Source organism: Ascaphus truei, chromosome 13 (genome assembly GCF_040206685.1).
Source record: "Ascaphus truei isolate aAscTru1 chromosome 13, aAscTru1.hap1, whole genome shotgun sequence".
NCBI lineage: Eukaryota > Metazoa > Chordata > Amphibia > Anura > Ascaphidae > Ascaphus > Ascaphus truei.
This window is the reverse complement of record NC_134495.1, coordinates 9360440-9379793: the sequence shown is the minus strand read 5'-3', so window position 1 is coordinate 9379793 and position 19354 is coordinate 9360440. Positions and strand designations below refer to the sequence as shown.

General features: G+C 47.1%; 1 protein-coding gene across 12 annotated transcripts in view; it reads left to right on the top strand.

Annotated features, from left to right (window-relative positions):
- Positions 1–18390, top strand: part of CIT (citron rho-interacting serine/threonine kinase) — a 73809-nt gene extending 55419 nt beyond the window's left edge. For 6 of the 12 annotated variants that reach the window (XM_075568384.1, XM_075568386.1, XM_075568382.1 and 3 more), the window contains 19 exons: positions 783–890; positions 1761–1923; positions 2012–2176; positions 2541–2678; positions 2800–2980; positions 3517–3608; positions 4093–4197; positions 4343–4512; positions 5481–5561; positions 5644–5779; positions 6446–6585; positions 7790–7882; positions 7993–8101; positions 11170–11298; positions 11852–11932; positions 15301–15379; positions 15455–15634; positions 15752–16052; positions 16440–18390. In XM_075568384.1, coding sequence (XP_075424499.1) covers positions 783–890; positions 1761–1923; positions 2012–2176; positions 2541–2678; positions 2800–2980; positions 3517–3608; positions 4093–4197; positions 4343–4512; positions 5481–5561; positions 5644–5779; positions 6446–6585; positions 7790–7882; positions 7993–8101; positions 11170–11298; positions 11852–11932; positions 15301–15379; positions 15455–15634; positions 15752–16052; positions 16440–16463 — 2475 coding nt within the window. In that variant the 3' untranslated portion in view covers positions 16464–18390. Of the gene's footprint in view, positions 1–782; positions 891–1760; positions 1924–2011; positions 2177–2540; positions 2679–2799; positions 2981–3516; positions 3609–4092; positions 4198–4342; positions 4513–5480; positions 5562–5643; positions 5780–6027; positions 6199–6445; positions 6586–6751; positions 6819–7789; positions 7883–7992; positions 8102–11091; positions 11144–11169; positions 11299–11851; positions 11936–15300; positions 15380–15454; positions 15635–15751; positions 16053–16439 lie in introns of those variants that run through there. The other 6 variants (XM_075568385.1, XM_075568383.1, XR_012787720.1 and 3 more) reach the window with 5 other exon arrangements.
- The last annotated feature ends 964 nt before the right edge of the window (positions 18391–19354 follow it).

Below are 19354 nucleotides of genomic sequence, written 5' to 3'. Positions count from 1 at the left end.
CACTATGCGTGCGTCTGCATCCCGTGCTTACACTAAGCGTGCGTCTCGTCCCGTGCTTACACTAAGCGTGCGTCTCGTCCCGTGCTTACACTAAGCGTGCGTCGGTGTCCCGTGCTTACACTAAGCGTGCGTCTGCATCCCGTGCTTACACTAAGTGTGCGTCTGCGTCCCGTGCTTACACTAAGCGTGCGTCTGCGTCCCGTGCTTACACTAAGCGTGTGTCGGCGTCCTGTGCTTACACTAAGCGTGCGTCTCGTCCCGTGCTTACACTAAGCGTGCGTCTCGTCCCGTGCTTACACTAAGCGTGCGTCTCGTCCCGTGCTTGCACTAAGCGTGCGTCTGCGTCCCGTGCTTACACTAAGCGTGCGTCTCGTCCCGTGCTTACACTAAGCGTGCGTCGGCGTCCCGTGCTTACACTACGCGTGTGTCGGCGTCCCGTGCTTACACTAAGCGTGCGTCGGCGTCCCGTGCTTACACAAAGCGTGCGTCCGTGTCCCGTGCTTACACTAAGCGTGCGTCTCGTCCCGTGCTTACACTAAGCGTGCGTCAGCGTCCCGTGCTTACACTAAGCGTGCGTCTGCGTCCCGTGCTTACACTAAGCGTGCGTCAGCGTCCCGTGCTTACACTACGCGTGCGTCTCGTCCCGTGCTTACACTAAGCGTGCGTCGGCGTCCCGTGCTTACACTAAGCGTGCGCCTGCTGCAGGCAGTGACCTCTCTGCATTGTGTAGTGGTTACACAGATGTTACTATCCTGAATTAAAGAGAGATTTCTGTGTTTTAGGTTCTCTACTCTCATGAGAAGGTGAAGATGGAGGGGACCATTTCCCAACAAACCAAACTCATTGATTTCTTGCAATCAAAAATGGATCAACCATCAAAGAAGAAAAAGGTACGCAGTGTGCGAGCCGTAGGGCCGTCCTTCCTCTCCACGGTCTGCATCACACCAACGGGCGTGTTGTGAGGCGGTGTAAGCAAAAATATCTATATTCAATATAAGGAATTGGACAAAACAGGTTTTTCGGTTCTTGTGGGTCAAGATGTTGAGCGTTCGATACATTGACACCAGTGTTACCGTTTGGATCTCTGCCTTATTACAATTGTGCGTCTTTTTGTTTTTTGCTTTTCAAATGCCATGCAGAAATTTTATAATAATAGCATGTTCTTGTATAGCGCTGCTAGTTTTACGTAGCCCTTTACAGAGACATTTTGCAGGCACAGTACCTGCCCCGTGGAGCTTACAATCTATGATTTTGGTGCTGAGACACAGGGAGATAAAGTGACTTGCCCAAGGTCACAAGGAGCCGACACCGGGAATTGAACCAGGTTCCCCTCTCAGTGCCAGTCAGTGTCTGTACTCACTGAGTCGCGCCTCCCATTTTATGAAGATACCTTGCTCTAACGCAGGAGTGGCCAACTCTAGTTCTCAAGGGCCACCAACAGGTCAGGGTTTCAGGATATCCGTGCTTCAGCACAGATGGCTCAATCAGTCAAAGACTGAGCCACTGATTGAGCCACCTGTGCTAAATCAGATACTGATTGAGCCACCTGTGCTGAAGCAGGGATACCCTAAAACCTGACCAATTGGTGGCCCTTAAGGACTGGATTTTGCCGCCCCTGCTCTAATGTATATGTATGCTTTTATTTCTACCACCTTGAGCAATGTTTTGTAAAGGTCTGTACGTGCCTTTGAATCTGCCACAAATACTGAAAACCAATCCTTTTGAAAGTAAAGTTTCTCTCTGTGCGTACGCATTGGCAGGGCTTGTTCGGCAGGCGACGGGATGACCCTACTCAGCCCTTGCCGATCCCATTACAGTACAATGATCTGAAGGTCGCTCTAGACAAGGAGAAGGCCCGATCTGCAGAACTCGAAGACGTCCTTCAGAAGACTCGAATCGAGCTGCGCTCTGCTAGAGAGGAAGGTAGAACCGGCGTTTCTTCTGCGCGGTTGTGGAACTCGTTGTATTAGTACCTAGGAAAAGCCAGTGTGTTTGTTGTTTTTCTCTGCAGCCGCACACCTAAAGGTGACAGATCATCCTCTTCCATCTACACCTGGAACTGCCAGGCAACAAATCATCATGTCGGCTTTGGTCAGGTCACCTGAGCATCAGCCCAACCCCGTCAGCCTGCTCGCTCCTCCTTCTAACAGAAGGAAAGAATCCTCTGCTCCTGAGGGTGAGGAGTCTTTGTGTAACGTCACACTTGTCATGTCAGCATTATATCATGTCACGCCTCCTTTTGGTCCTGTATGTAGACGGTAGACATGTTATTGCTGAATATTTCTATACATCATGTGGGGGTGTTAATGGTTCTCGGGACACAGTGTGAGCGCGGATATTTTTCTCCCCTTTTCTCTTGTCTGTATATGCCTGTGGGGTTCTGTATTCTCAGGATATGCTATACATTGCGATAATGGAACTATCGTCGTGTATGCTCTTTCTCCACGTGGAGAGGGAAAGGTTTGCAAATCTAACTGCTTGTTTATGCTCTTAAAGCAAAAGTTTATTTAAAAAAAATCAATGGTCTTATTTTTCTGCAGACTTTGGTCGTCGGCTTAAAGAACGAATGCATCATAATATCCCTCATAGATTTAGCGCTGGTCTAACCATGAGAGCAGCAAAATGTTCTGTGTGTTTGGATACTGTGCACTTTGGACGCCAGGGAGCAAAATGTATAGGTAAGAAGCATCATGCAATCAGACACGTGGAACCCACGTGGTATTATTTAATTGCGGCGGTTTGTAGACATGTAGAAAGTGGCTGAGCGGAGTTGTTAATGTGTCTTTATTTTTCTATAAGAATGTCAGGTCATGTGCCACCCAAAGTGTTCCACCTGCCTCCCCGCCACGTGTGGCCTCCCCGCCGAGTACGCTACACATTTCACTGAAGCATTTTGTAGGGAGAAGATGAATTCCCCGGGAATGCCACTGAAGGACGCGAGTGGTTTAGTGCGGTTAGAAGGCTGGATGAAAATCCCAAGGTATAAAAATGCGTTTTAGACACAAGTCTATCAAAGTAAAATTGAACAGAATAACAGGCTCCATCAGCCGGGTACCTGGCCCCCTACCCAAGCCGCCTGTATGTGTGGGAATCTCCAGGAAATGAAGATTTTGCAGTATATTTAGCATGACTGCACCGTTTTCACTGCCAGCAAGAAACCGTGACCCACAATAATAAAAATGATTTGAACCTTGCAGCTTCCCCGGAAGCTTGGCTTGTTTTTTTTTTTTTTTTTTTGGATCAAACCACCACCGAGAAATGGCGTTTATGTGGGTGGTTGTTGTGGGTGGCAGCTGGACCTGGTACCACACCGTGGCAGATGTGGCTGGGCCGTGTGTGCCGGGGAATGTGCTGTATACATATTCTGTAATGTGTCCTAGATGTGTATGGTGCCAGTAAGTATCATTGTGCAGTATGCAGGGTGACATTTCTTCTTCTTCAGCGCACGAACTGCGCCGCTACAGTTGTTTATCTAGGCGTCGCATCCTCAGTTCTTTATCTCGTACCGTTTTGTAGGAATAATAAACGCGGACAGCAAGGCTGGGACAGGAAATACATAGTCCTGGAGGGATCTAAACTGTTAGTCTTTGACTCTGAGTTGAAAGAAGGTGCGTTCTTGATCATTTGTTTTATTTCTATCTTTTTCCTTTGCACAACCTAATATGAACACATCCGCCGCGAGACCCAGCATCGTATCCCCGCAACACCTAGTATCGTGCTCTCGCATGGGGTGCTCGGACAACGACGACGCTGCTACTTCCACGTCCGCTACGGAACGTGGTGCCTCTCCTAAGCACTCCGTTCCACCTGACTGGCCTCTTGGTGACATTGTGTAATATGGTGTGGGGGACTTGCTGTAGCAGCTGCAATACGCAGGGCTCCTCTGGTACATCAAAAGTATTTTACCATCTTTGCAAACCTATAATTGACAGTGTAACCCCAGTAATCTATACTCCAACTTACTGTTTAGGGTTTTCTTCTTTTTGCGTTGCTATCCTCCCTTTTCGTCCGTCTGTGCTTGTATTTAATGTATTGCTTTTTTGCTTTTTTTTTTTTTAAATATATTTGTACGTTTTCAATTATTGTCCTAAGGGGGGCAAAGACCTTTGGAGGAGTTTGAGCTTTGTATTCCTGATGGAGATGTAACAGTTCACGGAGCTGTGGGATCCACAGAGCTTGTAAATACGGCGAAATCAGGTGAGAAAAAGATCTAGGCATCAGTAGCCATCCCAAAGGATATGTCTGTGTCTCTGTAATCCGTTCCTCATCTTGGAAATAAACTCGGGCGTATCCTAGAGCTAAAGCACGGGGAACATGAACCCTATTTCTGCGTGTCTTGTAGATGTACCGTATGTCATGAAGGTGGAGTCTCATCCCCACACCACCTGCTGGCCGGGACGCACACTGTACCTGTTATCACCCAGCTTTCCTGATAAGCAGCGCTGGGTCGGCGCTGTAGAGTCTGTGGTTGCAGGCGGGAGAGTGTCCAAGGAAAAAGCCGAGGCTGATGCTGTGAGTATTAGAGAGAACGCCCAAAACACAGGGGGGGTTCATTGGGAAACAGTTTGAGCTGATACTACCCTCTAAACAGGGGTGCACAAACTTTTTTTTTTTGCTGTGCTCCCCCCCCCCCCCCTTACCTTAATGCGGCGTCAAATTACACCTCGGGTCATGTGACGTCACATGAACTGAGGCGTGAAGTTGCCGTGGAGACACATCCCGAAGCCGGCAGAATCTCGGTAAGTTGAGTTGCAGGTGCCTCGCGCGGTCCCACCGGCATTTCGTTTCAATGCCTTGGGGAAGAGCACAGGGCCTCTGCCACCGCCTGCGCCCCCCAGTTTGCGTACCCCTGCTGTTTTGTGCTTGTTACCAGCAACTTGACCATTTCAATCCTTTAAAAATGTTATTTTCGAGTGCAAATATTTATGGTCGCCACATATGAGTTTTAATATGGGCCGTTGAAATCCAGTATGAAAGTGTGACGTCATAATGAGCGCTGAATGATTTGCAAACGCGGCGAGCTGAACGGTATCTCCCGCGTGGCCGATATATTCTTAGGTTTTTACCATCTCTGCCCTCGGGCCGGCGGGGAAAGCCGCGCACTGAGTAACCCCTATAGGGCGGGGTCACGGTATTATGAGATGACCAGGCAGTGTCCTAACTTTATTATTGTAATAATTTAGTACGGTGACATCTATCGGGAAAGGGAAACTATTAAACTCAAGGAGAAATCTGTTACATTTTTATGACCGATTTCATTACAGTCATTTTACGTTCAGGCATTTCACGTCATGGCGCTAAAATACGGGACAATGAATGCGTCCCTTTCCGGAACAAGTCAATGAGACGTCTGCCAATCCTACAAATGTATTCAAAGACAAGCTAGTGGCAATTAGGCTGACACCCTCAATATGTATATTTGTATGTGCAGCCAGAATTGCCTTCCATATAAAGCAGGGGTGTTCTTTGTTTAATTACAGAAACTGCTTGGAAATTCGTTGTTAAAATTGGAAGGTGAAGACCGTCTAGATATAAACTGCACCATTCCTCTAACGGAGCAGGTAATTACAAGTAGGGCCCTAATTATTCCAATGAATGTACAAGATCCAGTCTGTTCTGATTGTGTTGTTTCTTTGTGTGCAGATTGTGTTAGTTGGTGCAGAAGAGGGACTGTATGCTTTGAATGTGCTGAAGAATTCTCTCACTCATATCCCTGGAGTGGGCGCAGTCTTTCAAGTTCATACCATTAAGGAGCTGGAGAAACTTCTCTTTATAGCGGGTAACACGTTCTATTTCCCACACACCGCTGCGCGTTGTGATAACGTGTTATAATGATGCTGTATACGCTGTCAATTCACATTAGCCAGAACGGGCAAAATGAAGCAACTGCTTCTGGTCAAATCTGCCCATTATGTGTCCTGATTGCTGCATTCCCTAATGTTGTGAAATTAAATACATAATAGTATTTTATACATATTTATTCTTATATAGCACTGATCGTGCACTGTACATATATTTTTTTTTTAGGCACAATGAGTCCCTGGTCCATAGAATTTACAATCTAATTTTTGGTGCCTGAGAACAGGAATAAAGTTACTTATCGAAGGTCACGTGGAGCTAGGTTCAAGGTCGTCATTGTTTTCAGAGCGAGTCCCTTGACTCGCCGAGCCACCTCCTTCAGCCAAGTATATACTGTAGGTCAGTGGTGCTCAATTTCAGTCCTGAAGACCTCCACAACAGGTCTTTGACTGAGCCTCCGATTGAACCACCTGTGCTGAATCCGGGACTGATTGAACCACCTGCGCTAAAGCAGGGATATCCTGAAAACCTGACCTGTTTGGGGGGGTGGGGGGGGTTGAGGACTGGCATTGAGCGCCCTTGATCTAACACATTTTCTTCCATCTACTATTGCAAGTCTTGAATATGTTCTCTCTCGTGTGTAAAGGTGAAGAGCGAGCTCTGTGTCTGATAGATATAAAGAAGGTGAAGCAGTGTCTGGCCCAAGCACATCTGCCAGCACAGCCTGAAATATCTCTGACTGTGTTTGAGGCTGTCAAAGGCTGTCACCTCTTTTCCGCAGGAAAGGTGAGTGAATTTGTTCGGAGAGCAGCTCTAGGTGATCAAGAAAATCTATAGAGGCTTGTGTGTGTGCTATAAAAGGGTCATTTGGATGAAACGTAACATGCAAGTTCTTCTGTATCCATTTGTGGGTACCATCCTAAATTTTGCTTCATCTCCCTGTTCACTGCAGCGAAATTGGAGCGAGGGTTTAATTGGATCTTTGTTTCGTATCCTCAGAGGTCAGACTTTGATAACCGGTAACCAAAGCTTCTGGGTGGTTTTGATTTGATCCGTTTCATTTTTCGTCTTCTATATTTCTTGCTCAATTCCCATGAAAAATGTGCACAATTGTAGGTCTGTTATGTAGATTAACACTTATGGGAGGTACACTTATACACAGATACACTTTGGGAGGTTCATGTTCATTAAACGAGAAATAGGAGTTTTCTTTGTTGCGCTTAAATGTGTACAAATGTTGTAATCTAATCTGCACACAGAATCCCAGCAAGCTCAAGAAACCCCAAAACATACGTGTGTGTGTGTGTGTTTGCTACTGGGCATGGCCAAATGTATACAACAAAAGACAGTGAAGCCTCAAGCTACATCCAATATCACAAAAATACACAGTGAAATACCTATATATTCTCTTGATAAAGGGTAATTTAGTTAAACCCTTTGGCTAAAGCATTATAAGCCTGCAAGCCACTTCAAGGCATGACCACATTTGCAGGTCCTAACACTACCACTGGTCTCACCTGTTTGGAGGTTAGTGGCCTCTCCCCCCCCCCCCCCCAGGGTTTAAGCTCACCCCTCCCCACTTTCCAAGTTAGCAGTTCTTTTTCATGCAGCTGGGTTTGGTCAGATCCAATGTGATCATTCTCCCTCCAAATATGGGGGTAAATGAGAATTTGAATCAGGTAGTGTTAGGACCTGCAAATTTGGTCATGCATTGATGTGGCTCGCAGGCTTATAATGCTTTGGCCAAAGGGTTTAATTAAATTACCCTTTTTCAAGAGAATATATAGGCAGAAACTGAACCAAAGCGTCTGTCCGTGTTCATTGCATCTGATAGAAAAAAGGAGTTACAATGCAGCATGGACACCCCCGGATATGACATTAACGGTTCAATCTGACGTTTTCAAATGTTTGTGGTATACTTGTGCTTGAGGAGTATATTCGTATTTGAATGAATCCTCACCGCATTGAATTCCATGCACGTTTTTCCTAGATTGAGAACGGGTTATGTATTTGTGCAGCCATGCTGAATAAAGTCGTGATCCTGCGGTACAATGAGAGCCTGAGCAAGTTCTGCATAAGGAAGGTGAGCATGGATTCCTTTGAATGAGTCCCACACTAACCCGGTGTGTTTTTACTGAACCCCCCCCCCCCCCCCCTTCCCGCGTAAAACCGGTCTCCCTTGTGTCCTCATAGGAGATTGAAACCTCTGAGCCATGCAGCTGCATCTATTTCACTGGCTATAGCATCATCCTCGGCACAAACAAGTTCTATGAGATTGAGATGAAACAGTACACCCTGGAGGGTAAGCAGTGCAAAGGCTTCCCAATCTTCCCTTCTTTATACACCAGAACACTCAATGTTGCTTTGGTTTGCCAACTGTCCCAGAATTCGCTTGTTTTTCACTGTCTCGTTGTTTAGTATCAGACCGTTATAACTAAACGATGGTCCTTTAGATCAGCAGTGCTCAACTCCAGTTCTCATGACCCCCAACTGGTCAGGTGTTAAAGATATCCCTGCTTCAGCGCAGGTGGTGCAGTCGAAGACTGAGCCACTGATTGAGCAACCTGTGCTGAAGCTGGGATATCTTTAACACCTGACCTGTTGGGGGAGGGGGGTGTTCTTGAGGACTGGAGTTGAGAACCCCTGCTATAGATCATTCAATATTGAGGCAAATATCTATGTTCCAATCCTCATTTATTCTAAAACTCTGACTCGGGCCCTCATTCTCTCCCGTCTCCATTACTGTAACCTCCTGCTGTCCGGCCTTCCTGCCTCTCACCTGTCTCCCCTGCAATCTATCCTAAACACTGCTGCCCGAATCACTCTACTCTTTCCTAAATCTGTCTCCGTGTCTCCCCTGCTGAAACCCCTCTCCTGGCTTCCTATCATCTCACACTCAATTCTCCTCCTAACTTTTACAGCTTTACACTCTTCTGTTCCTCCTTACATCTCAGCCCTAATTTCTCGCTATGCACCATCCCGACTCTTGCGTTCTGCTCAAGGATGTCTTCTCTCTACCCCCTTTTGTGTCTAAAGCCCTCTCCCATCTTAAGCCTTTCTCACTGACTGGCCCACACCTCTGGAATGCCCTTCCCCTCAGTACCCGACTAGCACCCCCTCTCTCCACCTTAAAACACACCTGCTTAACAAAGCATATGATTAGCTCCGTGGCTGATACTTTACACCTCATACATAAACCTTGGCCCCTTGCAGACGCACTTACCAGAACGCCCTCCTACTGTCTCTGTACGTTTTTCCTACCTACCAATTAGATTGTAAGCTCTTCGGGGCAGGGACTCCTCTTCCTAAATGTTACATTTATGTCTGAAGCACTTATTCCCATGATCTGTTATTTGTATTATTGTTATTTATATGATTGTTATGTGTATTACTGCTGTGAAGCGCTATGTACATTAGTGGCGCTATATAACTAAAGACATACATACATATTCTTCAGAGACAGAAAGCATATTGCAGGCAAACCGGTTCCGAGTGGAGATTGGGCAGCATGATAATATTTAATAGTTATGTTCTCTCTGTCTCAGCAAAACCTTTATACAGTACCCTTTTTCTTATGACAAGATATACGTAGCAGTTACTCCTTTTTCTCACGATAACCCAGATTATACATAGCAATTAATATTAAGACGGCAAGAAAACACATATTTCCTCCTTTACCAGTTATCTTTTCAACATTCATTGGTGTAACAATGTCTCCCTTTATTTTGTATCTCCCAAGCAATCTTTGTGAGATGTCTTCTCATACTATCAGTCTGTGCTGAAAAACCTCCCTTGTTTAATATTGATTAACTGCTCCTAGTATCGAAAAACCAATGTAATTATCCTACAAATATTCTTACTTTCTAAAGATGCTCTTGTCAGACTGATTTAACTATCTCAACACCTCTCACATTCCAGACTCATGAGCTCTGCTAGAGAATTTCATCAAAACTCACAAATCTAATTACCAAGTGTGATACAACACAGACAAAAGGGAAGCTAGTAAGACCAAAGGGAAGCTATTAAGACCAAAGGGAAGCTAGTAACACCAAAGGGAAGCTAGTAAGACCAAAGTGAGGCTAGTAAGACCAAAGTGAAGCTAGTAAGACCAAAGGGAGGCTGGTAAGACCAAAGTGAGGCTGGTAAGACCAAAGGGAAGCTAGTAAGACCAAAGGGAAGCTAGTAAGACCAAACGGAAACTAGTAAGACCAAAGGGAAGCTAGTAAGACCAAAGGGAAGCTAGTAACACCAAAGGGAAGCTAGTAACACCAAAGGGAAGCTAGTAACACCAAAGGGAAGCTACTAACACCAAAGGGAAGCTAGTAACACCAAAGGGAAGCTAGTAAGTCCAAAGGGAAGCTAGTAACACCAAAGGGAAGCTAGTAAGACCAAAGGGAAGCTAGTAAGACCAAATGGATTCCTGAATCACGAGACATTTCTACTGTGTTTAGAAAGTGAAGGAAAGCCAAGTTTTCACCCACAGAAACATCAATGAAATGAGTATCACAAGCCCGCTCTAGTATGTGCCTGCTGCCTGCATTCCCTTAGGCTACAGCCCCAGTGAGCGCGCGATCGATGGAGCGCTTGGCGGTGCTCGTGGCCTTCAGCCGAACGATCTGAGGACTTCAGATCTCTCGCGATAGCGTGGCTGGTTCGCCCTCAGACTGAAGCGCCGCCGCGACAAAAGTCTAAATTCTCGACTTTCCAAAATGTAGTCGCGCAACTCACGCTTGATCATGTGCGCGCACACCCTGACTGGGGCCGGCCCCATAGAGCCCCACATCTTGTTCGCGCCGCTCTCGCAGTGGGGGCGGGGCCTCAGTGCCGCAGCTCATTGAGGTGCCTTATTGCCTTCACTGGCAGAGCAGATAATGTTTCAGTCTGACCACAAGGTGCTGGTGCGAATTAAAGAATAAACATGAGCCCCCTGATATTAGAGAGAGGGGGGGGGGGGGGTGTGTGTGCGTGCGTGCGTGTATGTGAAACCTTCAACGAATTAAGATTTTATGGCTCCCCGCATTATTATTAAAAGTAGTAACAATGTGTTTGTAAGTCAGATAAATACTATTACATGTTAAATATACACAGATCTGACCTCTCAGGATGCCAGTTCCTATATACAGTAATAAATACTAGATTCTAAATGTTTTGTAACAAATTCTTGTACTTCTAATATACAATGGAACCAAATCACAAGATCTTTTCTCAGAATGAAGAGATGAGCAAATGATGTATTGAAGGTTTTGCTGTATAATTTTGACCACATACTTAATACATGTTTCATCTCTTTAGGTCCGTTGCTTTGTGTATGAAATAATTTTTCGATGCCTTATAATCCCAAGGTACTAATTGCATTATGATTCTCTTTAGAATTCCTGGATAAAAATGACCACACCTTGGCCTCTGCTGTTTTTGCTTCTTCCTCCAACAGTTTCCCTATCGCTATAATGCAGGTTAACAGCACAGGGCAGAGAGAGGAGTACCTACTTTGTTTCCATGGTAAGGAGCTGTATACAAAACTCTCACACATTAGAACATCTAGAACAGGAGTGGCCAACGCCAGTCCTCGAGAGCCACCAACAGGTCAGGTTTTCAGGATATCCCTGCTACAGCACAGGTGTGTCGGGCATAATGACTGAGCCACCTGTGCTGAAGCAGGGATATCCTGCAAACCTGAACTCTTGGTGGGCTTTGAAGACTGGAATTGACCCCCCCTGATCTAGACCATGGGAAGGATGTTGATCCAGCGAGAAATCTGATTGCCAATATTTAGAGTCGGGATGGAATTTATTTTCCCCCTTATGAGACAGCGTTATATAATGTCACTGGGGTTTGTGTTTGCCTTCCTCTGGATCTATATATAGTAAGTACAAATATAGGATAAAATATCTGTCGTCTAAATTCTGCATAGGTTGAACTTGATGGACGTATGTGTTTTTTCAACCTCTGCTATGTAACTGTGTAACTATGTAACAGATACACAATATGAGCATGATGTGGTGTGTGGGCTTTCAATATTGATGATTTTGTATTGGGATTTCCTTCTTGGCAGAGTTCGGTGTATTTGTTGATTCTTATGGAAGACGCAGTCGTACTGATGATTTGAAATGGAGCCGCCTGCCCCTGGCATTTGGTGGGTACTTTTTTTAAATAGAAAACAAATGACATAACAGGTAAAGCCAGCAGACATAAAGTGAGACCTGTGAGGTTAGGATAGTCAGGCACATGAAGCAAGACCGGTGAGGTTAGGAGAGCCATGCACACAGGAAGCGAGACCTGTGAGGTTAGAGCCAGGCACACAGGAAGCGAGACCTGTGAGGTTAGAGCCAGGCACACAGGAAGCGAGACCTGTGGGGTTAGGATAGCCATGCACACAGGAAGCGAGACCTGTGAGGTTAGAGCCAGGCACACAGGAAGCGAGACCTGTGGGGTTAGGAGAGCCATGCACACAGGAAGCGAGACCTGTGAGGTTAGAGCCAGGCACACAGGAAGCGAGACCTGTGGGGTTAGGATAGCCATGCACACAGGAAGCGAGACCTGTGAGGTTAGAGCCAGGCACACAGGAAGCGAGACCTGTGGGGTTAGGAGAGCCATGCACACAGGAAGCGAGACCTGTGGGGTTAGGAGAGCCATGCACACAGGAAGCGAGACCTGTGGGGTTAGGAGAGCCATGCACACAGGAAGCGAGACCTGTGGGGTTAGGAGAGCCATGCACACAGGAAGCGAGAGCTGTGAGGTTAGGAGAGCCATGCACACAGGAAGCGAGACCTGTGGGGTTAGGATAGCCATGCACACAGGAAGCGAGACCTGTGAGGTTAGAGCCAGGCACACAGGAAGCGAGACCTGTGGGGTTAGGAGAGCCATGCACACAGGAAGCGAGACCTGTGGGGTTAGGAGAGCCAGGCACACAGGAAGCGAGACCTGTGGGGTTAGGAGAGCCATGCACACAGGAAGCGAGATCTGTGAGGTTAGGAGAGCCATGCACACAGGAAGCGAGACCTGTGAGGTTAGGAGAGCCATGCACACTGGAAGCGAGACCTGTGAGGTTAGAGCCAGGCACACAGGAAGCGAGACCTGTGAGGTTAGAGCCAGGCACACAGGAAGCGAGACCTGTGGGGTTAGGAGAGCTATGCACACAGGAAGCGAGACCTGTGGGGTTAGGAGAGCCATGCACACAGGAAGCGAGACCTGTGGGGTTAGGATAGCCATGCACACAGGAAGCGAGACCTGTGGGGTTAGGATAGCCATGCACACAGGAAGCGAGACCTGTGGGGTTAGGATAGCCAGGCACACAGGAAGCGAGACCTGTGAGGTTAGAGCCAGGCACACAAGAAGCGAGACCTGTGAGGTTAGGAGAGCCATGCACACAGGAAGCGAGACCTGTGGGGTTAGGAGAGCCAGGCACACAGGAAGCGAGACCGGTGAGGTTAGGAGAGCCATGCACACAGGAAGCGAGACCTGTGGGGTTAGGAGAGCCATGCACACAGGAAGCGAGACCTGTGGGGTTAGGAGAGCCATGCACACAGGAAGCGAGACCTGTGGGGTTAGGAGAGCCATGCACACAGGAAGCGAGACCTGTGGGGTTAGGAGAGCCAGGCACACAGGAAGCGAGACCGGTGAGGTTAGGAGAGCCATGCACACAGGAAGCGAGACCTGTGGGGTTAGGAGAGCCATGCACACAGGAAGCGAGACCTGTGGGGTTAGGAGAGCCATGCACACAGGAAGCGAGACCTGTGGGGTTAGGAGAGCCAGGCACACAGGAAGCGAGACCGGTGAGGTTAGGAGAGCCATGCACACAGGAAGCGAGACCTGTGGGGTTAGGAGAGCCAGGCACACAGGAAGCGAGACCTGTGGGGTTAGGAGAGCCATGCACACAGGAAGCGAGACCTGTGGGGTTAGGAGAGCCATGCACACAGGAAGCGAGACCTGCGGGGTTAGGAGAGCCAGGCACACAGGAAGCGAGACCTGTGGGGTTAGGAGAGCCATGCACACAGGAAGCGAGACCTGTGAGGTTAGGATAGCCAGGCACACAGGAAGCGAGACCTGTGAGGTTAGGATAGCCATGCACACATGAAGCGAGACCTGTGAGGTTAGGAGAGCCATGCACACAGGAAGCGAGACCGGTGAGGTTAGGAGAGCCAGGCACACAGGAAGCGAGACCGGTGAGGTTAGGAGAGCCATGCACACAGGAAGCGAGACCGGTGAGGTTAGGAGAGCCAGGCACACAGGAAGCGAGACCGGTGAGGTTAGGAGAGCCAGGCACACAGGAAGCGAGACCTGTGGGGTTAGGAGAGCCATGCACACAGGAAGCGAGACCTGTGAGGTTAGGAGAGCCAGGCACACAGGAAGCGAGACCTGTGGGGTTAGGATAGCCAGGCACACAGGAAGCGAGACCGGTGAGGTTAGGAGAGCCATGCACACAGGAAGCGAGACCTGTGGGGTTAGGATAGCCAGGCACACAGGAAGCGAGACCTGTGGGGTTAGAATAGCCAGGCACACAGGAAGCGAGACCTGTGAGGTTAGGAGAGCCATGCACACAGGAAGAGAGACCTGTGAGGTTAGGAGAGACATGCATACATGAAGCGAGACCGGTGAGGTTAGGAGAGCCAGGCACACAGGAAGCGAGACCTGTGGGGTTAGGATAGCCAGGCACACAGGAAGCGAGACCGGTGAGGTTAGGAGAGCCATGCACACAGGAAGCGAGACCTGTGGGGTTAGGATAGCCAGGCACACAGGAAGCGAGACCTGTGGGGTTAGAATAGCCAGGCACACAGGAAGCGAGACCTGTGAGGTTAGGAGAGCCATGCACACAGGAAGAGAGACCTGTGAGGTTAGGAGAGACATGCATACATGAAGCGAGACCGGTGAGGTTAGGAGAGCCAGGCACACAGGAAGCGAGACCTGTGGGGTTAGGATAGCCAGGCACACAGGAAGCGAGACCGGTGAGGTTAGGAGAGCCATGCACACAGGAAGCGAGACCTGTGAGGTTAGGACAGCCATGCACACAGGAAGCGAGACCTGTGAGGTTAGGAGAGCCATGCCCACAGGAAGCGAGACCGGTGAGGTTAGGAGAGCCATGCACACAGGAAGTGAGACCTGTGAGGTTAGGAGAGCCATGCACACTGGAAGCGAGACCTGTGAGGTTAGGAGAGCCAGGCACACATGAAGCAAGACCGGTGAGGTTAGGAGAGCCATGCACACAGGAAGCGAGACCTGTGGAGTTAGGATAGCCAGGCACACATGAAGCGAGATCTGTGAGGTTAGGAGAGCCAGGCCACGTCTGAGATCAGATGCATTGTAAGGAACCCCGACCCTCTGTACACTATCAATTTTCAAATGAAATAAAAATTGCAGGGAACACTTTAGGGGTGCCAGGGGAATTCAAGTTTTCATAGGGACTCCTGTTGAAAAACACAGCTCTATGTATGTTAACTAGGCTCTTATTAGTAGTCAGGATATGTTTCAGCCTCCCTCTCACTGTGCTTCTTCTATCTGATTCAGCATACAGGGAGCCCTACTTGTTTGTGACCCATTTTAATTCCTTGGAAGTGATTGAGATTCAGGGCCGTGCTGCTCTGGGGTGAGTAATATTCTTTACAGTCAGCAGATTAGCTGTAATATGCAACGGTCATATGAATTAAACTTCTTTTCCTAGTGCTCCGGCTCGAGCCCATTTGGATATCCCAAACCCAAGGTACTTGGGACCAGCAATCTCATCTGGTGCCATTTATCTAGCATCAGTTTACCAGGACAAGTTAAGAGTCATCTGCTGCAAGGGTAATTTAGTCAAGGACACAGCGAGTGACCTTCATCGAGCTCCTTCCACAACACGCAGGTGAGGCTACATCATCAACCATATTTAGTTTTAAATATCTTGCCGATCGTGGGTTCTCCACTCCAGAACCTCTGTTCAAGTTATCAATTTAAAATCTTAATGATTGTTGTCCAACAGTAGCCCAAACAAGAGAGGACCGCCTTCCTATAGTGACCATGTAACAAAGCGAGTAGCGTCCAGCCCAGTGCCAGCTGAGGTTCAAGGCTTGGTGCGAGAACCGAGCACGCCGCATCGTTTCCGTGAAGGGCGGACAGAACTGCGCAGGGACAAATCTCCCGGGCGACCTCTGGAGAAGGAGAAGTCTCCAGGGAGGTTGCTAAGCACCCGCAGGGAGAGGTCACCTGGAAGAGTATTTGAAGAGAGCAGGGGGCGTTTGCCTGCAGGAGCGGGGAGGACACCTCTTTCACAAGTCAACAAGGTGCAATTCTTCTTTACACTTGCACAGTGGTTTTAATAAAAACTTTATTCCATGTAGCGCTTTTCTCCCAATGGGACACACAGCGCGTCACAATTACAGCGCAGCGCGCGGGACGCAGCACATAGGAATGTTACAGACACAGCCCCTGCCCAAGTGAGCTTACACTCTGTTCTTGGTGCCTGAGGCACAGGGAGATTGGAGAACGTCTATGTGATCCCACAATTCCCCAAAAATACGGATACTTTAGGGACATTACTGCCTAATTAGTACAATATTACCCGAAGCCAATATCCCCCAACATTGATCTAGATTGAGTGCGTTTCTTTTGCACATTTGAAGCCCGACGCGTTTCACAAGTTACAATGCTGTCTCTCTTTTTGTGTTTAGGTTTGGGACCAGTCTTCAGTATAAACTTTGAACCAGACAAGCGCCATATCTCCAGATAAAGGAAGAAATGAGGAGGAAATGTTACTGCCGTGTTAATACAGAACCTGATTTGAGAAGAAAGATGTTTTTTAAAATATATCCTGATCTTGGTAGCGGACTTCAGTACAAAGACTTTCCACCGTAACTGCCGCTGATTGTATAAACATGTCTCCGGAACAGAGCGAACGGGCTGGAATTTTGCATACGAGTTCATATTGCACTTTTGTTCATTTCCTTTAGATCATGAATCCTGTTTTTTCTTTCTTGTTTCCATAGTTAATTAAGAATTCTCTAATAATTTAGTGGTATTGATTTTTCTGTTTTGATTTCAACAATAGCTTAATTATGCTGCTGCAGGATATTTAACCAATGTAGGAACTTGGTTATGACTGCTAATTCGACATGTCTTTGTACAGTGAAAGGAATAGCAGCCTCAGTTCTGCATTATCAGATGCTATTTACAGTCTTGCTTTAATTCTTGCCTTATTAGATAAGACATGGCTATCTATACCTGTTTGAGGATTCAGTGCAGGAGCGGCCAACTCTAGTCCTCAAGGGCCACCAACAGGTCAGGTTTTCAGGATATCCCTGCTTTAGCACAAGCGGCTCAATCAGTTCTTGCTTCAGCACAGGTGCCTCAGTCTGACTGAGCCAATGATTTAACCACAGATGCTGATGCAGGGATATCCTGAAAACCTGACCTGTTGGTGGCCCTTGATGAATGGAGTTGGCTGCCCCTGGGTTAATGCAACAAGGTCTCTTTTCCGAATTTGACTCGTTGAAGCAAGATAGGTTGGCAGTTTGTCAAACGCCATAGTTGCTTTTTCCATTTTGAACACGTTGAATGTCACTCTCGTCTGCTTAACTTCCTAATGTTTCTGCTACCTCACTTGAAATCAAGATATTGCTTTACAGACCATCACATGAATAGGGGGTAATACGCCTAAAAGGTGCTAAAATCTTTTATAGATGAAATGAACAAGAGCTTATATTGGATTCTCATTTTTCAAATGATAATTGTGGGAATTTGTAATCCTCGTATTCTGCCGCGTTGTATCTACGTGGCGAGTTGCACTTTGAATATATATATATATATATATTTCTGTTGCGCCCTTAGGCCTAGATTTGCATGACGGAGATTGGACCCCAATTAGAGGCCTCGGACTATCTTAGATTTCAGTCAATGTTCCATCCCAAAGTGTGTGAGTGGGTTATGCTACAGTACACTTACATGCCCAGTCACAATGAAAAGGGTGTGAATGTCCGTTCTGTGTTCCTTTAAATGCTTCCTTAACTATGTGAGGATTGTACATATTTAACAGAAAGTTTATATTCATAAAATGTAATGTTTCTACTTTTTTAAGGTAAACTGTGCATTTTTTCAATCTTGCCCTTCTGCGTAATGAAGGGGAGTCTCAACACTGGTGAACAAGCAGCTCACTTTTCATAGGCAAAGACATATTAGTACTGAAAAGTACTTTTAAAGCCGCAGAACATGCAGCATTGCGTTTTAAATGTATTTATTTTTTTTAATTAGAGGGTTGAAGCAGGGGGTCTCCGGAGCTGAACTGTTAGCTTCCGCGCTAGGGACCCCCTGCTTTCAGAGATACTTACCTGCATAGCTGTGCCGGTATCTCTGAAGTGGAAATATCCCGGTAACACATACAGTTCCTTACCTGCATAGATACTGGCACCGTATCTCTGGAAGCAGGGGGTTCCTGGACCTGAAATTAACAGTTCAGCGCCGGAGACCCCCCTGCGTCAAACCTGTAATAAAAAAAAAATGTAACCGCAATGCAACCTGTTCCTCTGCTTTAAGATGTGAATTGCTTGATTTCTATTATGCTTTGCTGCTTTTTGCGGATATTGTAGAAAAAATAAATAAAGGCTCTTCAAAGATATGTAAAATGTTGCCCTGACAATGTCTCCTGTATTTGTAGTATTAATTCCTACGTTTTAAAGCCTCTGTTTACATAATGTTAATTACTTTGTGCAGTGGGTAAGAACTGTGTCAATGGGAATAGTGGCTCAACATGCAGAGGAAAATGCACAAATTGACCTAATGTGAACTTTGATACCCTGGGTCAAGAACCAGTGTGGAATATAAAGGCCACGGTGACAGTTCTAGAAACACAGAACTGTGCAGGAACGTTTGATATATATACTCCACATCCATCTATAAAATCCTGTCCCTATGCGATTGGGTGTCCCGGTGTGAGTGACAGGACAAACAGATATGTGCAGTCTCATCTTAAGTGTCACATAGGAAGTGTCTGCAGTTCACATTGAAGGTGAAGAATACAAGAACTGGACTCTGCACGTCACCATCAGCCCTGCGACTGAGAACCTAAATGCTGACAATTTTTTCACATCTAAAGACCATCTAAGCTGCTGTGTAACCTTCAGTAATACATTGCCTGGCGGCAGACACCAGAAGTTGTAATGGACTTCTGGGTCAGACCGCTAGGGCGGGCTTCACCTCTGCTGCCACCCTTCCCCTGTCACTCCCAGCCAGACCAGAATTGTCCCCCAACAGATGGGACAATTCATTGAAAAAAAGGGACAATCCCGTAGATGCAGGATGTTTGGCAACCCTACTGAAGACTAACTTTCTAAGCTGCTGTGTAAACTTAAGTGCTCCAATGCTCTCCCAGGCCTGATTTATACATCTTCTCTTTCACCTGCTCATACCCTCCAATACCTGGAACCTCTCCTCACATCTCATTATTCCCTCCCTATTGTTTTTTTCTGTTTGCTGTTGCCTTACTCCTTTGTAAGCTTTTCTATTCTCTCCAACGTCCCCACTCCTATCTACATCTCTCCCCTCCGCCTATGCTTGTGCCTATCCACAGCACCACTATATACAAACCTTTCCC